The 23,181-nt window shown below is 46.2% G+C and overlaps 1 protein-coding gene across 1 annotated transcript in view; it reads right to left on the bottom strand.

The window, feature by feature from the left end:
* The window catches only part of LOC146346491 (1-phosphatidylinositol 4,5-bisphosphate phosphodiesterase gamma-1-like), a 106,638-nt gene that overhangs the window by 60,076 nt on the left and 23,381 nt on the right, over positions 1–23,181 (bottom strand). The window contains exon 2 of the mRNA XM_084848557.1: positions 824–973. Coding sequence (XP_084704683.1) covers positions 824–973 — 150 coding nt within the window. The remainder of the gene's footprint in view (positions 1–823; positions 974–23,181) is intronic.

Below are 23,181 nucleotides of genomic sequence, written 5' to 3'. Positions count from 1 at the left end.
ATATTGAGAAGTTGTGATTTGCTTAATGCCCTGGCCATGTACTTACCAATTCTTGCACTTCAGGTCTATGGTGGCAAATAAGAATTTTAGTTTTGGGGACATTTACAGCTGTTTTCTTTTTCAGCATGCATGGAAAAGTACTAACTAAGGCTTTAAGGCAATCTAAATTAGAGTCAATGGCACCAGCACATCAGTGTTAAAAATATAATGAAATGCTCTGATAAAACCTTAGCTGGGAAAAACAAGGTTCATCTACCACATGGTTAACACAAAAAGTAGAAGAGGTGGGGCAAGGAGACATTGCTGCCTTATCTCCTTACAGACATCAGTTGCAGGAGTCAGCTGTTCCTGCAGCCCACAACAAACTCGGGCGTTTATCTAAGAATGTAATATAAACCTATTATTAGGAGATGTAATCTGTAATCTATGTTAATTTGAGCTAGATGTAACCATAGACAGTCTCGATTTACTTAATCGAAAGCAGAGGTTAGATCTACAAAGGCTGCAAACTGTTCATTTCCAAATCACATAATTCTAGCAATTCTATTAATTGTACCATAGTTAGTGAACGGATGTGTTGTCCATAATTTTCCAGGTTAAAAGGTGGCAATCCCATTTACACATGTAACCGGCGTAATTAGAGAGAGCTCGCATACACAAGATGCCACCCTCCTACTCCAGCTGAGGATATCTTCAACATCACTCAGGTGGATTTGAGTCTTCACTTTGGCAAGACAAATGCATTGAAAAGGTGGCAAAAATCAACCCCCTTAACTGCGAATACATCAAGAGGTTAAGATTCGCCCCATCACCCTCCACTGACCAGCAACACTCAATGTCTTCAGCCTGAAGTCCATTCCATATAAGATGACGAAACAAAATGCAGAGTCCAGCTTCCGGGCATCTTCTGGGTATCGTTCGAAATCTCGGGAATTCTTCCCTGGTCGGATCTCCTTGATTTCCCTAATGTCCACTGCAGAACAAAGAAGAGAGAGGTAAACGTGTGAATAGTCATTCAAATTCCTCAAAGGATTATAATCTTTAGATGCCCTTCTGCCCCGGTATTTCTGGAGCTGCTCGGACCATTGCCCCTTCTTTTGATACTGCGAGTTGCAACCACCACAGGCTGGTTTTTTTCAGCATCACACAACAGATCATAATCTTGTATTCTGCACCACCATCTGGTTCCATATTCAGAGCCAATTCACAAGATTCCCACAGTGGTATTTGCATGGAATTAATTAATCTAGAATTTAAAAACCACCATATTAGGATCCAATGTTCTCATCATCTTAACAATAAATCTTATGTTATTTGCAGTCTAGATATAATTCTGCTTTAGAGGGTTTTACCCTTAAAGGTGGCCTAAAATTATTTTCAAGTAAATAAATACAATTTCTAATCCACTCTCTCACTTGACATGGATGGTTGGCAGGCTTTTCTGACATAGGATTTTTTACTTCTACATGTCAAGAAGAGGGACAGAGCCTTTGGGCTGGTTCACACATATATGTCCATCCCCAGGTTACTCAGCACCGGACTCCCAGCCAAACATGTGAACCATCTTCCTTGAAAAACAGACTCCATGGTGTCAAAACCTATTCTATGATTCTATGAAAACCATCAGCATGTGCACCCCACAGCAGTGCAGGATTTCAGTTTGAGAGAGAAACACTCTTCCTTCCCAGTTTCCACCACTGGGCCCCAGTATGCATCTCTCCCTTTAGTAAACCACTTCCACAAGGCAGGCCTCATGCGCTGGCAGAGCTTGGTTGCCCTGGTAACATCAGGATGCTGTCAGGAAACTCCCGGCCATCATCCACTTGTATTCAGTTGAGCAAGGGAATTTCTGTTTCCATGATGAATGGCCAATCTGGGGTTGCGGGGGGGAGAACAGGATACAATGGGGTTGGCATGAGAATGAATGCCAGGTCTGAGGAACTCAATATGGTATGCCTTTGCAGGCAGCTGCCTTGTGAGAGCAATGCCTGATAGGCCAACATTCCTTTGGTCACTCTGCATACACACACACGCGTGCGCGCGCACAGGGGATGTCCATTGCCAAGAAATCCAGCTCTTTATGGCTCACCAGATTTCCAAGGCGCCCCCAACTTGCAAGCTGAGCTGCAAGTTTCTTCCAGAAATCAGGAACCTTTGGGGGTCTTTTTTTTTCAAATTTCCGTAAAATACAATTTGCGCACATTGCACCCGCAATTTGCGTAATTTGCACAAAGTTTGGCCACAATTTGTATGATTTGTGCAAATTACGGCTGTCATTTGCACACATTATGGGAGCTGCAGGTGCAATTTACACAAATGGCTATTTTTGCAAATATCCCCCTTGCCCGCCACCCCAAGTCTGCAAACTGGCCCAATTCAATGCAGCTTGAGTTGGGCCCATTTGTGGGGAAACGAGTCGAAGTTGGGGGGGGGCAAGCTGATAAAAGCTCAGTGAGCTCCACCCGCTGGATGGGTTCCTCTGACATCTCTAGCACACACACACCATTTTCATCATCATCATCATCATCATAAACAACAGCAACAATTCTGTAAGCATCTAAAAATAAGGTGCAGCACAGTTTACAGCATAGAAAAGAACACTGACAAAAACAAGATCCTAGGCTCACAGTCTACATATCTCCTGAAGCTACACACCCCTAAATTCTTTGGCGTGCTACGACTCCCTTCGTACCTGCTCCATGGCCTCCATCTCTATCCTACCATAGACACCAATATTCTGAAGGGGTGGGAGTATTACTTTGGCCTTAAACAAATGCACATGGGTGCCAGCCATGTGTCAAAGAACACTGAGGCTGAATTAGGCCTGCAAGGATTTGTTGTTGTAATTATGACAGATGTTTGCTATTTTCGTCATAACTCTTCTCCCTCCCCTGCCACAAGCAGTATTTCCTTACAGTGGAGACTTTGCCCACTGATAGCTTGTTCCACATTCAGCTTTCTCCTCAATGTTCCCTTGAGACAATCTGCCCCACTTAGGCTCCTGTCATGTCTTCTCCCAGCCCCAGTTCTGAGGTTTCCTCCTTCCCCGTACCACCTGATAGTTTTAAATGGACCTTTCCATTTAGATTCACACACGCGCGTGCGCGCGCACACACACCACCACGGAAAGCGATCATTGTTGGAAGGGGATAAATAATCATTGTTAATGGATGTACTTCAAAAACATTTTTGTTTAGACATCCTTAATAATTTGAAGGCAACTTCTGTTGTTACTTCTCCCTGCTCACACCTTGTGAGTGTGTGTGTTTATGTGTGCACACATGTGCATATATGTGTGTGTAAAGCAAAAAGGGCAGAAAATGGCTCAAGGCCATCTTTCTAATATCAACATGTTCTGACACAAATTTGGCACATGGAGCTGGCAAGGATCCCTAAACCAGGTCTGGCAATTTCTTATCTCTGATCTTTCTGATGAGCCATAGCCTCCAATATTTGGCCAGTCTTTCTCTATTTCCACAAATCAAGCCAACAGGGAGAAAAGATCAGCAAACAGGGCTGAGGTCTCTAACAAAGTTGCACCACATCACCTGTTGGAGTGGGCCACCCTCTCTATCTCTCCGTTGTCTCGCTCCATCTGTTTCTCCTCTTCTATCTTATCTGTCCCTCTCGGTATCTCTTTTCCTTTCTCCCTGTGTACATCCATGCTTGCGTCCATCTGTTTCCCCCCAATTCTATGCAACAAAATCTATGTCTTTTATGGGACCAATCACCTTTGATGAAAGCATATCATATTTACCAGCTCCCTATCTCCTATTCTCTGGGAACAAACAGCTCAGTCTGTATCAGGCGGTCACCCACTCTGTCACAGTTGTTCGGTCTCCATGATGATAACCAGTATCACGGTTCGACAAATCATTTTCTCAGAGGTGTAGGGGTTGGTGGCTCACCACTTCAACTCCCAGCCCTCCACAATAGCCTGCCCAAAGGGTTGGCTGCAACAGATGTCACTTTTCCTCCTAGGCTAGCCACTGAAGGACCAGTTGAAATTCCTTAGTGTGATTTCGTCCAGTCACCAATCTCTACTATAGATGTTTTCATATCTGACTATCTCCTTTCGGAACTAACCTGCTGCCTTTTAGTTTAGTTACTGTCATGCCAGATCCTGGCTGATTTCCTACTAATTTCTGACTATTTCATTGATTTAGAGCTAGTGGGATGTTAGGCACTGTAACAAAAAAAGCAACTAGTACCTCAAAGGTTTATAATTTACAATAAACAGGAAACACTTGAAACCATGGATTATACATTTTGAGTAATGGGCGATTAACATTTGCAATGTTTTATCCATTGTTAAAAATTGGCTATTTTATGCCATTTACAGATATTCAATAGTATTTTTATAGCTCATTTCAAATGTTCTAAAGAGATTTTCTCTGTAATCTTGATGACAGCCCTGAAAGGTAGCCCAGCATGATTATTATACCCAAACACAGAAATGTAAGAAGCTGCCTTATACCGAGTCAGACCTGCCTTGGTCCATCTAGATCAGTATTGCTGACCCTGATTGGCAGCAATGGCTCTCCAGGGTTTCAGGCAGAAGTTTTTTCCAGCCCTACTTAGAGATGCCAGGGATTGAACCAGGGACCATCTGCATGGGCCCCTCCCCACGTATATTACAGACAGGGGAGCTGAAACTGACAGTAAGTTCAGTTCTGGCAAGATCTGAAATGGGGAATTTCCCAGCTCACCCTCATGCCCCCCTACCCTAAGGGAGACATTGGTGGTTCAGGAAAAGGCTTTTTCAAGAATGAGGCCTTGAAACGGTTGGCTGAGTGGTAAGGATGCTCATATGCAGAGCAGAAAATGACCAATGAAAGGGGCTGGTACAATGGCATAACAGTCCTAATTATCAAAATATTCTGGGTGGCAAGGGTGTAACAGGAGAGACACAGCTGTGGGGAGAGTCCAGGGCAGGGCACACAGAACACACACCTTGTTCTCCATGTTGTTCTATGTTCATTCTTGTTCTTTAAGACAAGAGAAGGAACATCGCTACTGTACCAGGCCCTGGCAAGCACTCAATTGGGATACCCTGTGTTGGACTACAACTCCCATCAACCGAAGGGCACCAGGAAGGCTCCACTAAGCTATGACTGAATGGAGGCCCTGTGGACAAATTTCCAATCCCTCATTGCCTCTTCATCTTCCATTCCTTCCCAAGGATTGTTTATAACCATTGCCTTGGTCATCTCTCTCCCCAGCCCCCCAGCGCCACCACTATCAACATTCAGATTGTGAGTTCCTTGACAGAGGGACCCATTTTATTTTTTAATTATGCTACTCTCAAAAATGTGATGGGTGCTTCCAAGCAAGGCTTTTATTGTGAAATTGCACTGCTTCATTCACAGAGTTTTATGGGAGTGCAGAGACATCATTGTCTCCCATATGTAACCCTCCCATGATTTCCCACTGCTTCTTTTGTCTCTTAAAAACCCCCCACAGAAAACAAATCAGTTAAGGAAGAGAAGATGGAACAGCTGCACCCCGCCTTTTGATTGGTTGCTCTAGGAGCCCTCCATCTAGAAGCACCTGTACACTGACGGTGTTTTATTAGTAATTAATAATTACTAGTTATTCTTCCATAAGAAGGAAAACCATTGCTCTCTATAAATCCACTGAGAGCAAGGCACAAAAGGGATGGATTTAGATGACGAGAAAAGTAGACAGGCAGTGCAATACTCAACATGTGGACTTGGAGGAAAATGTGCCCATTTAAGTGTGCTCTGGACTGAAGCTTTACACTGACATTATAATTATGAAGCTTTGTCTAAAAACAGTTCAAGAGACAGAACACAGGAGGCTGTGGAGTCTTCATCCTTCTGTCTTATGGCCCAGGCACCAGTCAGGACTGGGCAATATGCTTGTTGCTGCCCCTTTCCCACAGTTAAGCACATAAGAAGAGCCCTGCTGGATCAGACCAAGGATCCATCTAGCCCAGCATTTCGTTCACAGTTTCCTGGTGGACAGCTGTCGACCAGGAAACCACAAGCAGGACACGAGCCCATCAGCACTCTCCCAGCATACTGCCTCTGGTACTGGGGGCAGCACATAGCCATCGGGACTAGTAGCCACTAATAGTCTTCTCCTTCAGGAATTTATCTAACCCTCCAGGAATTTGTCCAACCCCTTTTTAAAGCCATCCAAAGTGGTGGCCATCACTACATCCTGTGGCAGCGAATTCTATAGTCTAACTATGTGCTGTGTGAAGAAGACCTTCCTTTGATCTGTCCTGAATTTCCCACCAGTCAACTTCACTGGATGACCCCACTTGGTTCTAGTATTTTGAGAGAGGGAGAAAAATGTCTCCCTCCCCACAATCTCCACACCAGGCATAATTTTGTACACCTCTGTCACGTCTTCCCTTACCCTCATTTTTTCCAAGCTGAACAATCCCAGCTGTTGTAACCTTCACTCATAGGGGAGATGCTCCAGCCCCTTGATCATTTTAGTAGCCCTTTTCTGCACTTTTTCCAGCTCTACAATATCCTTTCTTTAGGTGTGGTAACCAGAACTGCACATAGTATTCCAAATGTGGAATACTTCAACATTATGATATTTCAAAATTATGTGCTTCTGGTCTTGGCAACAGTGAGATATCCCAGCCTTCCCCAACCTGGTGCCCTCCCAATGTGTTGGACTACACCTCCCATCATTCCCAGCCAGCACTGCCAATGTAGTCCAACACATCAGGAGGGCACCAGGTTGGGGAAGGCTGGTGTACCCAATATGAAACTGATCAGTCTGCGGCAACAGATTTATAGACATTCTCACCCAATGAAACATACAATACAGTCAGCTCCAAATCTTTTGCCTAGCATCTGATTTCTACAGTTTGCCTTGACGTGCATCTGAGATCGCTTTCTGCTTTTGTCTGCTTGGTTAATCAAGTGCCCCTGGGGAGCCGTTCCCTTTCCTTTTGGGCTGTGCAGCCGGGTTGACAAAACCTGCCTCCCTCACCCTTGCGCTTTTCCTCTCTGACCACAAGCTGAAGAGACACCTAGACAGGCTGTTTCCCAGACTTTATTCTGGGAGGGTTTCGGAAACCGGATCACACACACACACACACACACAATGGAGAGAGGGGGGCCGAGGGCTGGATTAGTGGCAGACAGCTCGAAAAGGGAGAGGGGTTCTCTTTGCCCCTGACTGGAACGGTACAGATGAGAACTCACATATTCCCCTGCCCCACCCAAAACCAGCAGGGCCAGATCAAAATGGATCAGTGTTCAAGAAGGGGAAAAGGTGCCTTAAAAATAAGCCATGCATTCAACAACTGCAGTCTTGCCCGTTCCATCAGTGCCGTGCCACTCACGCCCCCAACAACAAGGCTATTTCATTTTCTTCAGTGTTATAAATAGGACTGAGTGTACTTTGAGACATTTCCGGAGTCTGACACTAATTTCCACAGCCCATCACACCAGAGACCTGGGTCAGATTAAGCACCAGTTATTTCCAGTGTTACAGCTGAGGAAACTCTGGGCTCATGGTTGCTCCAGATCTTCTTTTTTTATTGTACAGGGTACTAGAAATAGGTACAGGATGGACAAGTAAGTAGGGCGAGACCATTGTAGCTTTATCCACATGGATCTTTTTGTGCTGGCTCTTCCAGCAATTCGGGGGGGGGTAGTTCCCCATGATTCCTGTTTCATAGATAGGGGGATCTGGAGCAGTGATAACAACTGGTCCAAGACTACATAAAAGAGATCAAGGAAGAAGTGAACCTCAAACCTAGATCTCTCACGCCAAAGTCCAACAAAACTCCATCAATTCCAAAAGAAGACCTTCCCAATGTTTTATTGATAAAACAGCACCCCTGTTCTCATGCCAAGTAGTACTGCCCAAGCCCTATTCTGCATTACTATGGACTGTTGCTGAAGACTCATCTTTAATTCTAGTGGCTGCATTCTGAACCAACTGAGCTTTCCAAATTGTTTTCAAGGGCATCCCCACATAGAGATAATCACAATCCCAACATAGAGAACATTACAGTAGACACTTTCTTGGGCCCGTGGGCACATTTGGCAATTTGACAAACTGTCCTGGGCACTACCACAAAATGGCTGCCATGGAAGGCCTGTTTACAGCAATATTGTGTACAGTTCTGGTCACCACACCTAAAAAAAAAAAAAGGATATTGTAGAGCTGAAAAAAGTGCAGAAAAGGGCCACTAAAATGATCAAGGGACTGGAGCATCTCCCCTATGAGAGAAGGTTACAACAGCTGGGATTGTTCAGCTTGGAAAAAAGGAGGGTAACGGAGACATGCTAGAGGTATACAAAATTATGCCGGGTATGGAGAATGCGGGGACGGAGACATTTTTCTCCCCCTCTCAAAATACTTGAACCTAATGGTGTCATCCCATGGAGCTGATTGGTGGGAGATTCAGGACAGACAAAAGGAAGTCCTTCTTCACACAGCGCAGAGTTAAACTGTGGAATTAATTTCCACAAGATGTAGTGATGGCCACCACTTTGGATGGCTTTAAAAGGGGATTGGACACATTCATGGAGAAGGAGGCTACCAGTGGCTGCTAGTCCTGATGGCTATGTGCTCCCTCCAGTACCAGAGGCAGTATGCCTGCATACACCAGTTGCTGGGGAACGTGGGCAGGAGGGTGCTGTTGCACTCATGACCTGCTTGTGGGTTTCCTGCGGGTGGCTGGTTGGCCACTGTGTGAACAGAATGCTGGACTAGATGGACCCTTGGTCTGATCTAGCAGGGCTCTTCTTATGTTCTTAAGGACAAGTACTCTCCCCAAAAAGCTGAGTACAAGGCAAAGGTTTCAGCACCAACACAAACCTATTTCAGAGAAGGCAAACTCTAATTCTCTTCCCCCACCCCCTGCCAGCCAACTCATTCCCCACTAGGTCTTTTTCTTTCCCACCCTGGCTCACCACCCATAGTCAGACAGACAGACTCTCCCCACACACACTCAGACCACGCCCCAAGTTACCCATCCTCCATTCATTCACACAGATGTGTGCAAGCACCCCATGTATCTATCATGCATACATTCACACACAGAGACATGCGTTGGCCTGCAGCTGCCATCGTCATTTCCAAAAAATATCTCTGAGCGTCGCGTGTGGCCCAGAGACATTTATGGGTAATGAAGAAGGCAGCAGCTGAACACCCTCACTTTGCTCTGAAGCAATCCCAGCTGCCGGTAAGAAAAGTTAAAATAAAACAGTGCGAGGAGTAGGGCACCTCAGTGGGCACCAAGAAAGGTGTCCGGGGTTACCTGGTGCCTACAGGCATCACGTCGCCTACTCTGGCAGTAGTCCAAGCTGGACATTACTAGGGCATGAGTGACCCTGGCATGTTTACAAACCTTGCAAACAATGCCCAGCCATCCTAAGTCCAACATGTTTGTCGTAAGTAAACAGGCAGGAAGCCAAACCACACGGGTGGAAGTCTTTACACATAACCAGGCTGGCATGAGAATGATGCTGGAACTTCCCAGCTGATAGCTGGAAAAACATTACATGAAAAGGGGCTTCTGCTTCCGCAAGAGGCTTTAAGGATCTTTAACAACATGCTCTTGGGCATTACAAAGCCCTAATTCCCTTATTCTTTGGTAGAAGCCATGTCACTTAAACCAGTTTCAAACCAGTTTAAATGTGTAGAGCCCCGAGTAACTTTACTAAGAAGACAAGAGGGCAGCTGAAATGACAACCCCCCAAAGTCACACCTTAATCACCAGCCTGCCCAGTCTACTCTCCCATTAGTCTGTCTCCGGTTGTCTGCCTTCCCTTCTCCCTGGGGTGCTTTGATCTCATCCCTTTAAATTACAGCTGCCTGCCCACGAGTGGCCATTTAAACCTAAACCATCCCCACCTTCTCAGCACGCTCTCATTACACTCTCTCTAACAACCACAGTCAATGGGGTCATTAGGCTGTGTTTCCTGGCTCTGCGGTCTCAACCACGAGACTGTTTATATGGATGACAATTCTGCCACAAGAGGTCAGTCACTGGGTACCTCCCTCTGGGATGTCTCACAGATACCACTGCCTGGCACTCTTGCAGGGATGAGCGGAAGCCAGATGTCCAGATGTTTTGGACTTCAACTCCTAGCATGCCTGACCATTGGCCAGGCTGGCAGGAGGTTCTGGAAGTTGAAGTCCAAACTATCTGAAGATCTATCTTCTGCCCACCGCTGCTCGAGGGGATAGGCTTGGGACCACTCTCAAGCAAAATGAATGCCCACTTAGTTCTTTGCAAATGGGACGGTATGTATATGCTTGCAAATTTATAACTAATCATGTGAGTTGTCATCAATTATTAGTGCTGCTGAAAAAAAGGTCAGTATGTTTTTCTTGTATACGTTTAAGCTCTACGCAGAATTGTCATAGTATCTCTGTACCTCTTGCATTTCAGAGCCTGACTGTTTAGAATCCTGTCCCCCATATCTAGGAATATATTGTTGCCAGAACACTTCATAGCAATATACACCTGCCAGTGTGGTGTAGCGGATAGAGTGTTGGACCGGGACTAGGGAAACCCAGGTTCTAGTCCTCACACTGCTGAGAAGCTCTCTGGGTGACTTTGGGCCAGTCAGACTCTCTGCCTAACCTACCTCACAGGGTTGTTGTGAGGATACAATGGAGAGAAAGACTATGTAAACCACCTTGGGCTCCTTGCAAGAAGAAAAAAGGCGGGATATAAATGTGATAATAAAATTACATAACTGAGGATAACACTTCATGCATCTATGAAGTTGTCAGGGTGGAAACTGAGCCAATAGAGCCCCAGAGCAGTTCTGATTCTGAGGAGGATCAGCAATCCGTGGGAGAGGAGCTCGCTCATCTCTCACAAGCACAGCAGCTGGCAGAGACTCCTCCTGCCAGCATTCCTGGGATAGATAGTGACCCTGGCAGTGAGAGAGCACTGGAGGGGGGCTTGCTGGATGCTTGGCGCAGACGCAGGGAGCAACGACAGATGGAGGGCGCAGAAAGGAGGCGTACCGCTCATTTGGCGCTCAGACAATGGTCGTGTCCAGAGGACCCAAGGGAAAGAGGGAGGATCTCTCCCTAGCCCATAAGTTCAGGATCTTCCCGTGATTCTCCTTCAAATGGGGACCAGCTGCCTTACCTGGAGCTTAGGCTACTCAGCTATCTTTCCCCAGTGCTGTCCCTTGCTTTGGCACTGGCAACTAGTATTCTGAAAGAGTCATAAAGAAATAAAGGAATAAAGTCTTGGAAAGAATTCCTTGTCGTCTGTGTCATGAGTTGGCTATTGGTGGGGACTGCAAGAGGCAGCTAGGGTGCTCCTGACAGAAGTTGATTCTAAGTTACAAAAGCTTATACCATAATAAATATTATTTATTTATTAAATTTATTAATCGCCCATCTGGCTGGTCACCCAGCCACTCTGGGCGATGTACAACAATAAAAACAGTTTATACAATAAAATTCAACATTAAAAACATCACAGTTCTAAAATTACCCTAGCCCACCCCAAATGCCTGCCTGAACAACCATTTTTTTAATGCATGGCGGAAGCGCATTAAAGAGGGGGCATGGCAGAGTTCCCTAGGGAGGGAGTTCCACAGAGTCTTTATTAGCCTTTAAGGTACTACAAGACGGGTGGTTATTTATGAGCTAGTGTGGAAAAATCTTCAAAAATCTTTAAAAAACTGATTTAAAATAACTCTAGCACTCCTTGCCTGGTCTTACCCATTGAGACCCCTTCAAACATTACACATATCCTACATGGAGAGCATGCTAGCCTAGGAAAAGCCTGCACATTTCAAAAGATTTCATAAAGTTTTAATCGGCCAAGCCTGTTTCTCTTGTTATGCTGGTGCTTTATTTCTTTTAGGGAGTTGTTTTATTTTTAATTGCTGTAAGCCACCTTAACTCCAGCAAAGGAGATTGTTACCTTGTCGTGGTGCTGGAGCTTGAGCACCTCAATGACGCCATGAGTTAAACCGTGAAGGGACACCCAAGACAGGAAGGTCATGGCAGAGAGGTCAGACTAAATACGATCCCTGGGGAAGGTAATGGCAACCCACCCCAGTATTCTTGCTGTGAAAATTTAATGGATCAGTACAACCAGAGATATGTTGGTATACCATCGGAAGATGGGACTCCCAGGTCAGAAGATAGTCAAAATGCTACTGGGGAAGAACAGAGGATAAGTTCAACTAGTCCCAGGTGTGATGACGCAGCTAGCTCAAAGCCGAAAGGATGGCTAGCGGCCGACAGTGCTGATGGTGAATGACGAATCCGATGTTCTAAAGATCAGCACACCATAGGAACCTGGAATGTAAGATCTATGAGCCAGGGCAAATTGGATGTGGTTATTGGGGAGATGTCAAGATTAAATATAGACATTTTAGGTGTCAGTGAACTGAAATGGACTGGAATGGGCCACTTCACATCAGATGACCACCAGATCTACTTCTGTGGACAAGAGGACCACAGAAGAAATGGAGTAGCCTTCATAATTAATAATAAAGTGGCTAAAGCAGTGCTTGGATACAATCCAAAAAATGACAGAATGATCTCAATTCGAATTCAAGGTAAGCCATTTAACATCACAGTGATCCAAATTTACACCCCAACAACATATGCTGAAGAAGCAGAAGTAGATCTGTTCTATGAGGATCTGCAGCACCTACTGGATAATACACCAAAAAGAGATGTTATTTTCATTACAGGAGACTGGAATGCTAAGGTGGGTAGTCAAATGACACCTGGAATTACAGACAAGCATGGTCTGGGAGAACAAAATGAAGCGGGACTTAGGCTGATAGAATTTTGCCGAGACAACTCACTGTGCATAACAAACACTCTCTTCCAACAACCTAAAAGACGACTTTATACATGGACTTCACCAGATGGTCGACAATGAAATCAGATTGACTACATCCTTTGTAGCCAAAGGTGGCAGACATCTATACAGTCGGTAAAAACAAGACCTGGAGCTGACTGTAGGTCAGATCACGAACTCCTTATTGCACAATTTAGAATCAGACTAAAGAGAATAGGGAAGACCCACAGATCATATCATGGAATCATAGGAGGGTTGGAAGGGGCCTACAAGGCCAACCCGCTGCTCAATGCAGGAATCCAAGTCAGAGCATTCCTGACAGATGGCTGTCCAGCCTCGTCTTGAATGCCTCCAGTGTGGGAGAGCCCACCACCTTCCTAGGTCATTGGTTCCATTGTCGTATTGCTCTTACAGTCAGGACGTTTTTCCTGATGTTCAGCTGGAATCTGGCTTCCTGTAACTTGAGCTCATTATTCCGTGTCCTGCACTCTGGCATGATCGAGAAGAGATCCTGGCCTTCCTCTCTGTGACAATGTTTCAAGTACTTGAAGAGTGCTATCCTATCTCCCCTCAGTCTTCTGTACTCAAGGCTAAACATGCCCCATTCTTTCAGTCTCTCTTCAAAGGGCTTTGTTTCCAGTCCCCTGATCATCTTTGTTGCCCTCCTCTGAACCCTCTCCAGCTTGTCTGCATCCTTCTTAAAATGCGGTGCCCAGAACTGGACACAGTACTCCAGATGAGGCCTAACCAGTGCTGAGTAGAGGGGAACTAGTACTTCCCGGGATTTGGAAGCTATGCTTCTATGAATGCAGCCCAAAAGAGCATTTGCCTTGTTTGCAGCCACATCACATGGTTGGCTCATATTCAGCTTGTGATCGGCAACAATTCCAAGATCCTTCTCGCTTGTAGTGTTGTTGAGCCACATATCCCCCATCTTGTAACTGTGCATTGGGTCTCTTTTTCCTAGGTGCAGAACTTGGCATTTATCCCTATTCAATGTCATTCTGTTATTTTCTGGCCAGCGCTCCAGTCTATCAAGATCACTTTGAATTTTGTTTCTGTCTTCCAAAGTATTAGCTATCCTGCCCAACGTTGTGTCACCTGCAAATTTGATCAGCATTCCCTGCATCTCCTCCTCCAAGTCATTAATAAAAATGTTGAAGAGCACTGGGCCCAGGACTGAGCCCTGCGGTACCCCGCTTGTTACCTCTCCCCAGTTGGAGAAGGTCCCATTGATAAGCACTCTTTGAGTCTGATTCTGTAGTCAACTGTGGATCCACCGGATCATTGTTTCATCTAGCCCCCTTTGAGCTAGTTTGCTCATCAGGAGATCATGGGGCACTTTGTTGAAAGCTTTGCTGAAGTCGAGGTATATTATGTCTACAGCATTCCCACAGTCCACAAGGGAGGTTAGGAAAGGTTCCTCCTGTGCAAGCACCGAGCACCGAGTCATTGCTGACTCATTGCTTACAGGAAGCCAGATTCCGACTGAACATCAGGAAAAACTTCCTGAGTGTCAGAGCAATACGGCAATGGAACCAATTACCTGGGGAGGTGGTGGGCTCTCCCACACTGGAGGCCTTCAAGACGAGGCTGGACAGCCATTTGTAAGGGATGCTCTGATTTGGATTCCTGCATTGAGCAGGGGGTTGGACTCGATGGCCTTGTAGGCCCCTTCCAACCCTACTATTCTATGATTCTATGATCCTAGAGGGACACCGCTTTCGCTGGCGTTTTCATGGCAGACTATAGCGGGGTGGTTTGCCATTGCCTTCCCCAGTCATGACTACCTTTCCCCCAGCAAGCTGGGTACTCATTTTACCGACCTCGGAAGGATGGAAGGCTGAGTCGACCTGAGCCGGCTACCTGGGACCCAGCTTCTTCTGGGACTGAACTCAGGTCGTGGGGAGAGTTTTGGTTGCAATACTGCCGCCTACCATTCTGCGCCACACGAGGCTCAACAAGGGAGGTTACTTGATCAAGAAATGAGATCAAATTCATCTGGCAGGATTTGTTCCTGACAAATCCATGTTGGCTTTGAGTCATCACTGCATTGTTTTCAAGGTGCTTCCAGATGGATTGCTTTATCATCTGCTCCAGAATTTTCCCAGGGATTGATGTCAGACTGACTGGTCTATAGTTCCCAGGTTCCTCCTTTTTACCCTTTTTGAAGATAGGCACAACATTAGCCCTCCTCCAGTCATCTGGCACTTCCCCCATCCTCCATGATTTCTCAAAGAGAATAGACAGCGGTTCTGAGAGTTCTTCTGCCAGTTCCTTTATTACTCTAGGATGCAGTTCATCTGCCCCTGGAGATTTGAACTCATTCAAAGTAATTAGGTGCTCCTTGACCATATGCCTATCGATCTCAAGTTGCAATCCTGCCCCTTTAGCCTGTACTTCGCCTTTGCCAGCAGGGTCATAGCCCCTCTTTTGGGAGAAGACTGAGCCAAAGTAGGAATTGAGCACCTCTGCCTTTTCTTTGTCATCTGTTATCATTTTGCCATCCTTATTTAATAGCTGAACCACCATTTCTTTCCTCTGCCTTTTACTATGCACGTTGCTGAAGAAAGCCTTTTTGTTGCTTTTAGCAGCCCTCGCTAACCTCAGCTCGTTCTCAGCTTTAGCCTTCCTGATGCCATATCTGCAATTCTGTGCATATCAGTTAGATATGAGCTCACTAATATTCCTAATGAATATGCAGTGGAGGTGAAGAATAGATTTAAGGGACTAGATTTAGTAGATAGGGCTCGGAAGAACTATGGACAGAAGTTCACAACATTGTTCAGGAGGCGGCAACAAAAAACGTCCCAAAGAAAAAGAAAACCAAGAAGGCAAGATGGCTGTCTGCTGAGACACTGGAAGTAGCCCAAGAAAGAAGGAAAGCAAAAGGCAACAGTGATAGGGGGAGATATCAATGCAAAAATGCAAAATTTTTGAAATGCAAAATTCCAGAGGTTAGCCAGAAGAGATAAGAAATTATTTTTGAACAAGCAATGCGCAGAAGTGGAAGAAGATAAAAGAATAGAAAGGACAAGAGACCTCTTCCAGAAAATTAGAAACAGTGGAGGTACATTCCAGGCAAAAATGGGTATGATCAAAAACAAAGATGGCAAGGATCTAACAGAAGCAGAAGAGAGCAAGAAAAGGTGGCAAGAATATACGGATCTGTATAGGAAGGATAATAATATCGGGGATAGATTTGATGGTGTGGTCAGTGAGTTAGAGCCAGACATCCTGAAGAGTGAGGTTGAATGGGCCTTAAGAAGCATTGCTAATAACAAGGCAGCAGGAGATGATGGTATCCCAGCTGAACTGTTTAAAATCTTGCGTGATGATGCTGTCAAGGTGATGCATGCCATATGCCAGCAAATTTGGAAAACACAAGAATGGCCAACAGATTGGAAAAATCAACTTATATCCCCATACCAAAAAAGGGAAGCACCAAAGAATGTTCAAACTATCGAACAGTGGCACTTATTTCACATGCCAGTAAGGTAATGCTCAAGATCTTGCAAGCTAGACTCCAGCAATTCATGGAACGAGAATTGCCAGATGTACAAGCTGGGTTTCGAAAAGGCAGAGGAACTAGAGACCAAATTGCCAATATCTGCTGGATAATGGAGAAAGCCAGGGAGTTTCAGAAAAACATCTCTTTCTGTTTTATTGACTATTCTAAAGCCTTTGACTGTGTGGATCATCACAAATTGTGGCACATTCTTGGTGGTATGGGGACACCAAGTCATCTTGTCTGCCTCCTGAGGAATCTGTATAATGACCAAGTAGCAACGGTAAGAACAGACCACGGAACAACGGACTGGTTTAAGATTGGGAAAGGAGTACAGCAGGGTTGTATACTCTCACCCTACCTATTCAACCTGTACGCAGAACACATCATGCAATCTGCTGGGCTTGATGAAGCCAAGGCTGGAGTTAAAATCGCTGGAAGAAACATTAACAATCTCAGATATGCAGATGATACCACTTTGATGGCTGAAAGCGAGGAGGAGCTGAGGAACCTCATGACGAAGGTGAAAGAAGAAAGTGCAAACGCTGGGTTGCAGTTAAACCTCAAAAAAAACAAGATTATGGCAACCAGCTTGATTGAGAACTGGCAAATAGAGGGAGAAAACGTGGAGGCAGTGACAGACTTTGTCTTTCTAGGTGCAAAGATTACTGCAGATGCTGACTGCAGCCAGGAAATCAGAAGACGTTTACTTCTTGGGAGGACAGCAATGACAAATCTTGATAAAATAGCTAAGAGCAGACACATCACACTGACAACAAAGGTCTGCATAGTTAAAGCAATGCTATTCCCCATAGTAACCTATGGCTGCGAGAGCTGGACCATGAGGAAGGCTGAGCGAAGGAAGATAGATGGTTTTGAACTGTGGTGCTGGAGGACAATTCTGAGAGTGCCTTGGACTGCAAGAAGATCAAACCAGCCCATCCTCTAGGAAATCAAGTCAGACTGCTCACTTGAGGGAAGGATATTAAAGGCAAAACGGAAGTACTTTGGCCACATCATGAGAAGACAGGATACCCTGGAGAAGATGCTGATGCTAGGGAAAGTGGAAGGCAAAAGGAAGAAGGGCTGACCAAGGGCAAGATGGGTGGATGATATTCTGGAGGGGACGGACTCGACCTTGGGGGAGATGGGGGTGGCGACGGCCGACAGGAAGCTCTGGCGTGGGCTGGTCCATGAAGTCACGAAGAGTCGGAAGCGACTGAGTGAATAAACAACAACAATTAAACACATCTGCAGGCATTCTCCTAGCTTAATTTATTCTAATGCCTGCAGATGTGTTGTTCTCTTGTTATGCTGGTGCTTTATTTCTTTTAGGGAGTTGTTTTATTTTTAATTGCTGTAAGCCACCTTAAACAATGAATTGGAGAGGTGGGAATATAGGTTTTATAAATAAATAAACCACATCGCATATATGCTGCTTTCATCACAGGAACACACAGTATAATTCAGGCAAGTCGGACTGTCCCCTCTGACAACCTAAACGTAGGTTTCCTACCATTCCCTTAACTGAAGCCTTTTCCATTTAAGAGTCCTTACTTCCCTACCATCCTACTCCCCAGTGCATAGATTTTTATTGTTATAGTTAGGTCCAGTATTCTCCTATTGGTTCCAAAACTTTACAAATAAAGGCCAAATGTTCTACAAAATTATTTTCAACTTATTGCCCCCACCGAGCTATGTGAAATATGTCCATTTCAGTGAAGTAGCCATCTCATTCAACAAAGAGCAGAGAAATTGTCATCTCCTAATTGAACAAAACCATGATTTTGCCTCATAAGAAGATTTATCCCTGTTTTTTTTCCTTTGAAACATTGGAATGTATGTAATTTATGTTAATTATTTGTGACCAATGAGAAAAATCTCCACAAACCTCCAAATTTTGGTTACCTGCAGTTGATTTCAGTTCACCACAGCTGATCAGGAAGGAAGTTATTTATAAACCCTGCAATGGCCTCTCCCTACTCACTTGTCCACCCCATACCTATTTCTAGTATCCTGTACGATTCATCCAACTTACATTCTAAGCTCTCTGGGCAGGGATCATATCACTTACACATTCTGTACAGCACCAAGATACATGTGGTGCTAAATAAATGTTGAAGCAGGAGCAGCAGTAAAACTGATGGTTAAGTGGTAGGTGGCAGTCCAAAGTCTACCACACAGATGTCCAGTGGACAATCTTGGGCAGGGGTGCAAATTTTGTATTTACAGCGAACTGCAATTTTTACAGATATTTTATACAAATAATGTATCCTTCCTGTGTGAATTTCTTTCTAGTGGGATTTCAAGTTGCAGAATGTGGAAGGAAAACTTACTTTCATACATAAGCACTATAAGAAAAGGCACCCCAAATTTGGAAAAAGTGACATTTTCTGCTACTTTGCATCAGGTAGCTACTTTTCTCAGTGCAGAGGAAGAAGTCCTGGTCTTCCCTTCATGATAAGGGAAAGGGATGGGAAATGAAATAAGCATTTAAAGTACAATCCAATGAGATGTTCTCCTGCACAAGTCCAAGTGAAATGGACAGATGAGAAATGACAGAGTATGTTCTTATAATTGAACTCGGGGGGAGCAGAAAGTTGTTATTGTTTGTTTGATCAATTCACATATCACTTACCATATCAAAAGACATCTCTAAGTGGTTTACAGTCAGAGATACGTAATAGTATCTCTATACGTAATAGTAAATGCAAAACCTCAACAGTTAAATTGATGAAAAACATTAACAAATATTTAAAACCAAAGCTAAAAACACAACTAATAAGCAAACTAATTGGGCAGCACACACGCACTCAGAAAAGGCCTGGGTAAAGAGATAGGTCTTTTTCAGGCGCCTAAAACACACCACAGTTGGTGCCTCCCGGATACTAGGGGAGAAGGCATTTAACAATGCAGGTGCCACCACAGAGAAGGCCAACTTCCAGGTTGCGCAAGATGGCAACCTGCAGCTCGCAGTACAACCGGCAAGGCCTCCTCTGACGATCCCAGCCATCACACAAACCTGGGTCGGGGAAGGCCATCTGCCAGGCAACCTGGCCCTAAGTTATTCTGTGCTTTATAGGCCAACAGCAAGACCTTGAACTTGGCTTGGTAGCTAATAGGGAGCTGGTGCAGCTGCTTCAAGGTGCTCAGCTAGGCCCCATAAGCTGGATGGTTAATAGCTGCCCCCTCCCCACATACCACATAAACCCTCTGAGAAAATTAGCTATGCAAATGAGCATGCGTGCTTCTAACCTTCATTTTGGTATTCTGTGGCCTGATTTTGCAAAGACTGTAGAACAAATCAGCTTCTGTAGATTCCAAACTCTGGTTGCTGCTGTTGCAGATATCAGATGACCCAGAGAGAACCCGTAGAAGAGCGCTGCCCCTCTCCCAGCCTTGGGCTTTCGATAAGGGATTAGTCCACCCTTCCTGACCGGGTACCCTCCAGATATGTTACAATGCAACTCCCTGTAATCCAACACACCCAGAGGGCTGGCTCAGACTGCTCAAATCTGGCCACACCCATCATCTCGGAAACCTTGCATCGACCCCACAGAGCAGGTCAGCGTTATACGAAGAGCCCTGTGGGACTCTTCTCTGAAGATCTGGAGAACCACTGTGAGTTGGCGTAGACCAGCGGTGGGCAGAAAGAAGATCTCCAGATGTTTAAGACTTCACAACTCCCAGGATTCCTGACCACTGGCCATGCTGGCAGAGGCTTCTGGAAAGCGAAGTCCAAAACACCTGGAGATCTGCCTCCTGCCCACTCACTGTAGGCAACACTGAGCTAGATGGACCGATGGCCTGACTCCGGATAAGGCAGCTTCCTCTGCAGAACACGGCGGGTCCACTACTCCAACTTCCTGTATTCAGCCGTGGCCAGCCAGGTGCCCCTGGAAGCACACAGTCAGGGCACCACGAGGCAATAACCTTCATCCACTATTTGTCCACCAGCACTTGGTGCTCAGAGGTAGGGCTCCCTGTGAACGTGCGGGCTCTACTCAGCTATTGTGGCTAGCAGCCTTCCGTAGGCCTACCCTCCATGGATTATCTAATCCCTTCTCTAAAGTCATCCTGGCGGGTGGCCATCACCACATCCTGGGGTAGCAAATTTCCATGTCATCATCCCCATACTGGAGAGTGGGGAGGAAAGGATGAGAGCGGGTGGCTTACCAAAAGCCACCCCATGACTTCACAAATGCGGCGAGATCTGAACTGCGGGCTTCCCGACGCTCCACTCACCGTCTTAGTCGTTGAATCATGAATTAGTTCTCCCAGCCGAGCCTTTGGCATGATCAAAGAGGCCTTTCTTTGTCCACCAAACAGAGGAGATTGGCGGAAACCATCAGAGCTACGGGGATGGAGTCAGCAGGCTGAGCTTATTGTTCTGCAGAAACATGCAGGAAACCGCTCAGTTCCTGGCGTTCTCCGCCACCATCTTAAGCTGGGCTTGATGGACCGTAGCAGGCAGAAGACAGGAAAGAGAGTCAGAAGGCGGTGGACAGGCCAGGAAAGGGACGCTGTGAAAACGCACACGGAGATCACACCTACGTGCCACTGTGTGTCACTCCGGAGCACCACCCACAGAAACAAGCTCCCAGCACCAGAGCTGTGCAGCTTCGCGCACCAGTGTCCTTAGGGGAAGGGCTGCAGCTCAGTGGTGGAACACCCGCTGGGCACGCAGAAGGCCCTGGCAGTGCCAGTTCTGAGGGACCTTGCGCAAGACCCCCCCCATGGCCCCCTCCCCCAGGGAGTCCCCTTCTGCTCTTGCCCCTCCTCCCCTTTCTCATCATGGCTGCCGTCGCCTTGATCGACAGCCACTGCCAGTCAGAGTAGACGGTGCTGAGCGCGATGGCCCAGAGTTCTGGCTCAACATACAGGCAGCTTCGCATTCTGTGGGGTGGGTGGACTCTGCTCTTGTCAACGTGTGTGTGCTCCTTTTCATTCGCGCAGTGGGCACGATCGGATGGGAAATTCTCCCGTACAAGCAGGGGTGTCCATGTGCAGCGCTCATTCAAGTCTTGCAAAGAGCTTTCCAGTGGGTTATCCCACCCCACCCCACCCTTCGGGCATAGCTGTGGTTGTTCCCTTCAAAGAAAGACTTAAGCTACATGGGGCTTTTTATTTGGGTGGGGTGAGGTAAAGACCTTGCACCTCCAGCATGTCTGCCTCAGCGCTTGAAGGAGGGATGTGTGCTGCAATAGACTGTTGTCTTTCCTGTTGAATTTTAGATCGTAAGCCCCTGGGGCAGAGACCTTTCCTCTTGTATTCTACAAAGTACTATGCAGACCGATGGCTGTATACGTATACATGCGTGAGCTGCATGTTAACACGCACCCATCCTCTCACTTATGAAATGCACGCACAGTTCCTAAACACGCAAGGGAAAGGGTGTGAGAAAACGTGTTTCTTTTCATGGGCATGATTTGGTGGGAACCCACAAGAGGGTCTTCTTCATGGCTGCTCCCAGGCTCTAGAACTCCCTGCCAAGGCAGACAAAGCCATGTTTATTCAACAGGCTTTCGATTTTTAAGCTGACTTGTTTGCTTAACTGGCGGGTGTTGTTTATTTCTTTCTTTATGGGTGTGTTTTTAATTGATGGGTTTTTATGTTTAAATGCGTATTTTATCTTGGATTTTATTGCTGATAGCCGCCTGGAGCAGTGTTCGCAGGAAAAGCAAGATAGAAATGTAGTAAACATAAATAAATTTAAACACAGGTCACGCACTCTTGTACAGTGCAGCACTGGCCACCCTTCTGGGAGCTCCTTTCAGCATTGCAGAACGCAGCTTGAACCAGCTTGAGCACAGACTGTGGTAGGCCATGAAAAGCAACCACACGGACTTGTTGGGCTTTGAGCTGGGCGTGGGTCTTGACCTGGGGGATGTTAGGAGGGGATAAAGGAGAGAACTGCAACGGGACCAGCCAAGGAAGTAGGGTGACCCTTTACACATCACCCCAAGAGAAGGCAAGAGAGCGCCAGCTGTGGCCAGGTGACCTGTGTGCCTGCTCGGCCCGCTCTCTGGGCACTGACTGTGGATGGGCAGCTTCAAGGCCCGTGCTCTACCTCCTTATGGTGCTTTGACTTCAAAGCAGACTCAGAGTGGACACTTTCAAGAAGAATACTGTCCTCTGCCAGCTCTCCAAAACAGAGGACTGTCTCCTGTAAAGTAGGGCACCTGGATGCCCTACTACACAGCCTCCATGCACCAACACAGCAGACTGGGCCCAGAGATACTCCTCCCCCGCCCCAAGCTCCTGCATTCTTCTTGCTCACGGGCACGAGTAACTGCTCCCGCTAAGTCACAGATGCCCCTTCCTTCACAGGAGTAAGGATTGAGCAACGCAAGAGGGGAGATCAAGGGTGTGGGGGTGCACCCATTTGGGAGGCCTGAGGACGCAAGGACAATGTAGCTGCCTTACACTCAGATAAGCCATCGGGGACAGAAACTCCCCCTTTACCTTGGGGACCATTTGACTGCACTCTTACAGGAACCCCCAGTGATGCCTAGCAAAGATTTGCCAGGCACAGAGCTGATCTCTGAATAGCCCCGTGTCCTCCAAGGCACCCAGGCTCACTGCTGCCAAAACCCAAGTATTTATTTATTTAGCGACAAATAAGGTTCTTCTTTGTGTAACACACAAGCAGCTATGGCGTCTCTGCAGGGCTGAGCCCAGGGGTGGGGGCGTGGGGGGGGGAGGAGGGGAGGGGCGATGTAATGAAAATGGAGCTTGTTTGCCTTTGGAGACAGATTAGCTTTCAACAACAACCACAGCAGCAATAATGTATCTGCCCGTCCATTCAGTGCTTATTCAGATCCGCAAGCAACGTTCTGGGAGGTTCAAGGCTTGTTGTCCTTGAAAAACACCGATT

This window comes from Heloderma suspectum, chromosome 4, assembly GCF_057233095.1.
Source record: "Heloderma suspectum isolate Gila_16-S chromosome 4, 16-S_ref, whole genome shotgun sequence".
NCBI classification, from domain to species: domain Eukaryota; kingdom Metazoa; phylum Chordata; class Lepidosauria; order Squamata; family Helodermatidae; genus Heloderma; species Heloderma suspectum.
Note: the sequence above shows the minus strand (reverse complement) of the source record. Positions and strands in the feature narration are given on the sequence as shown.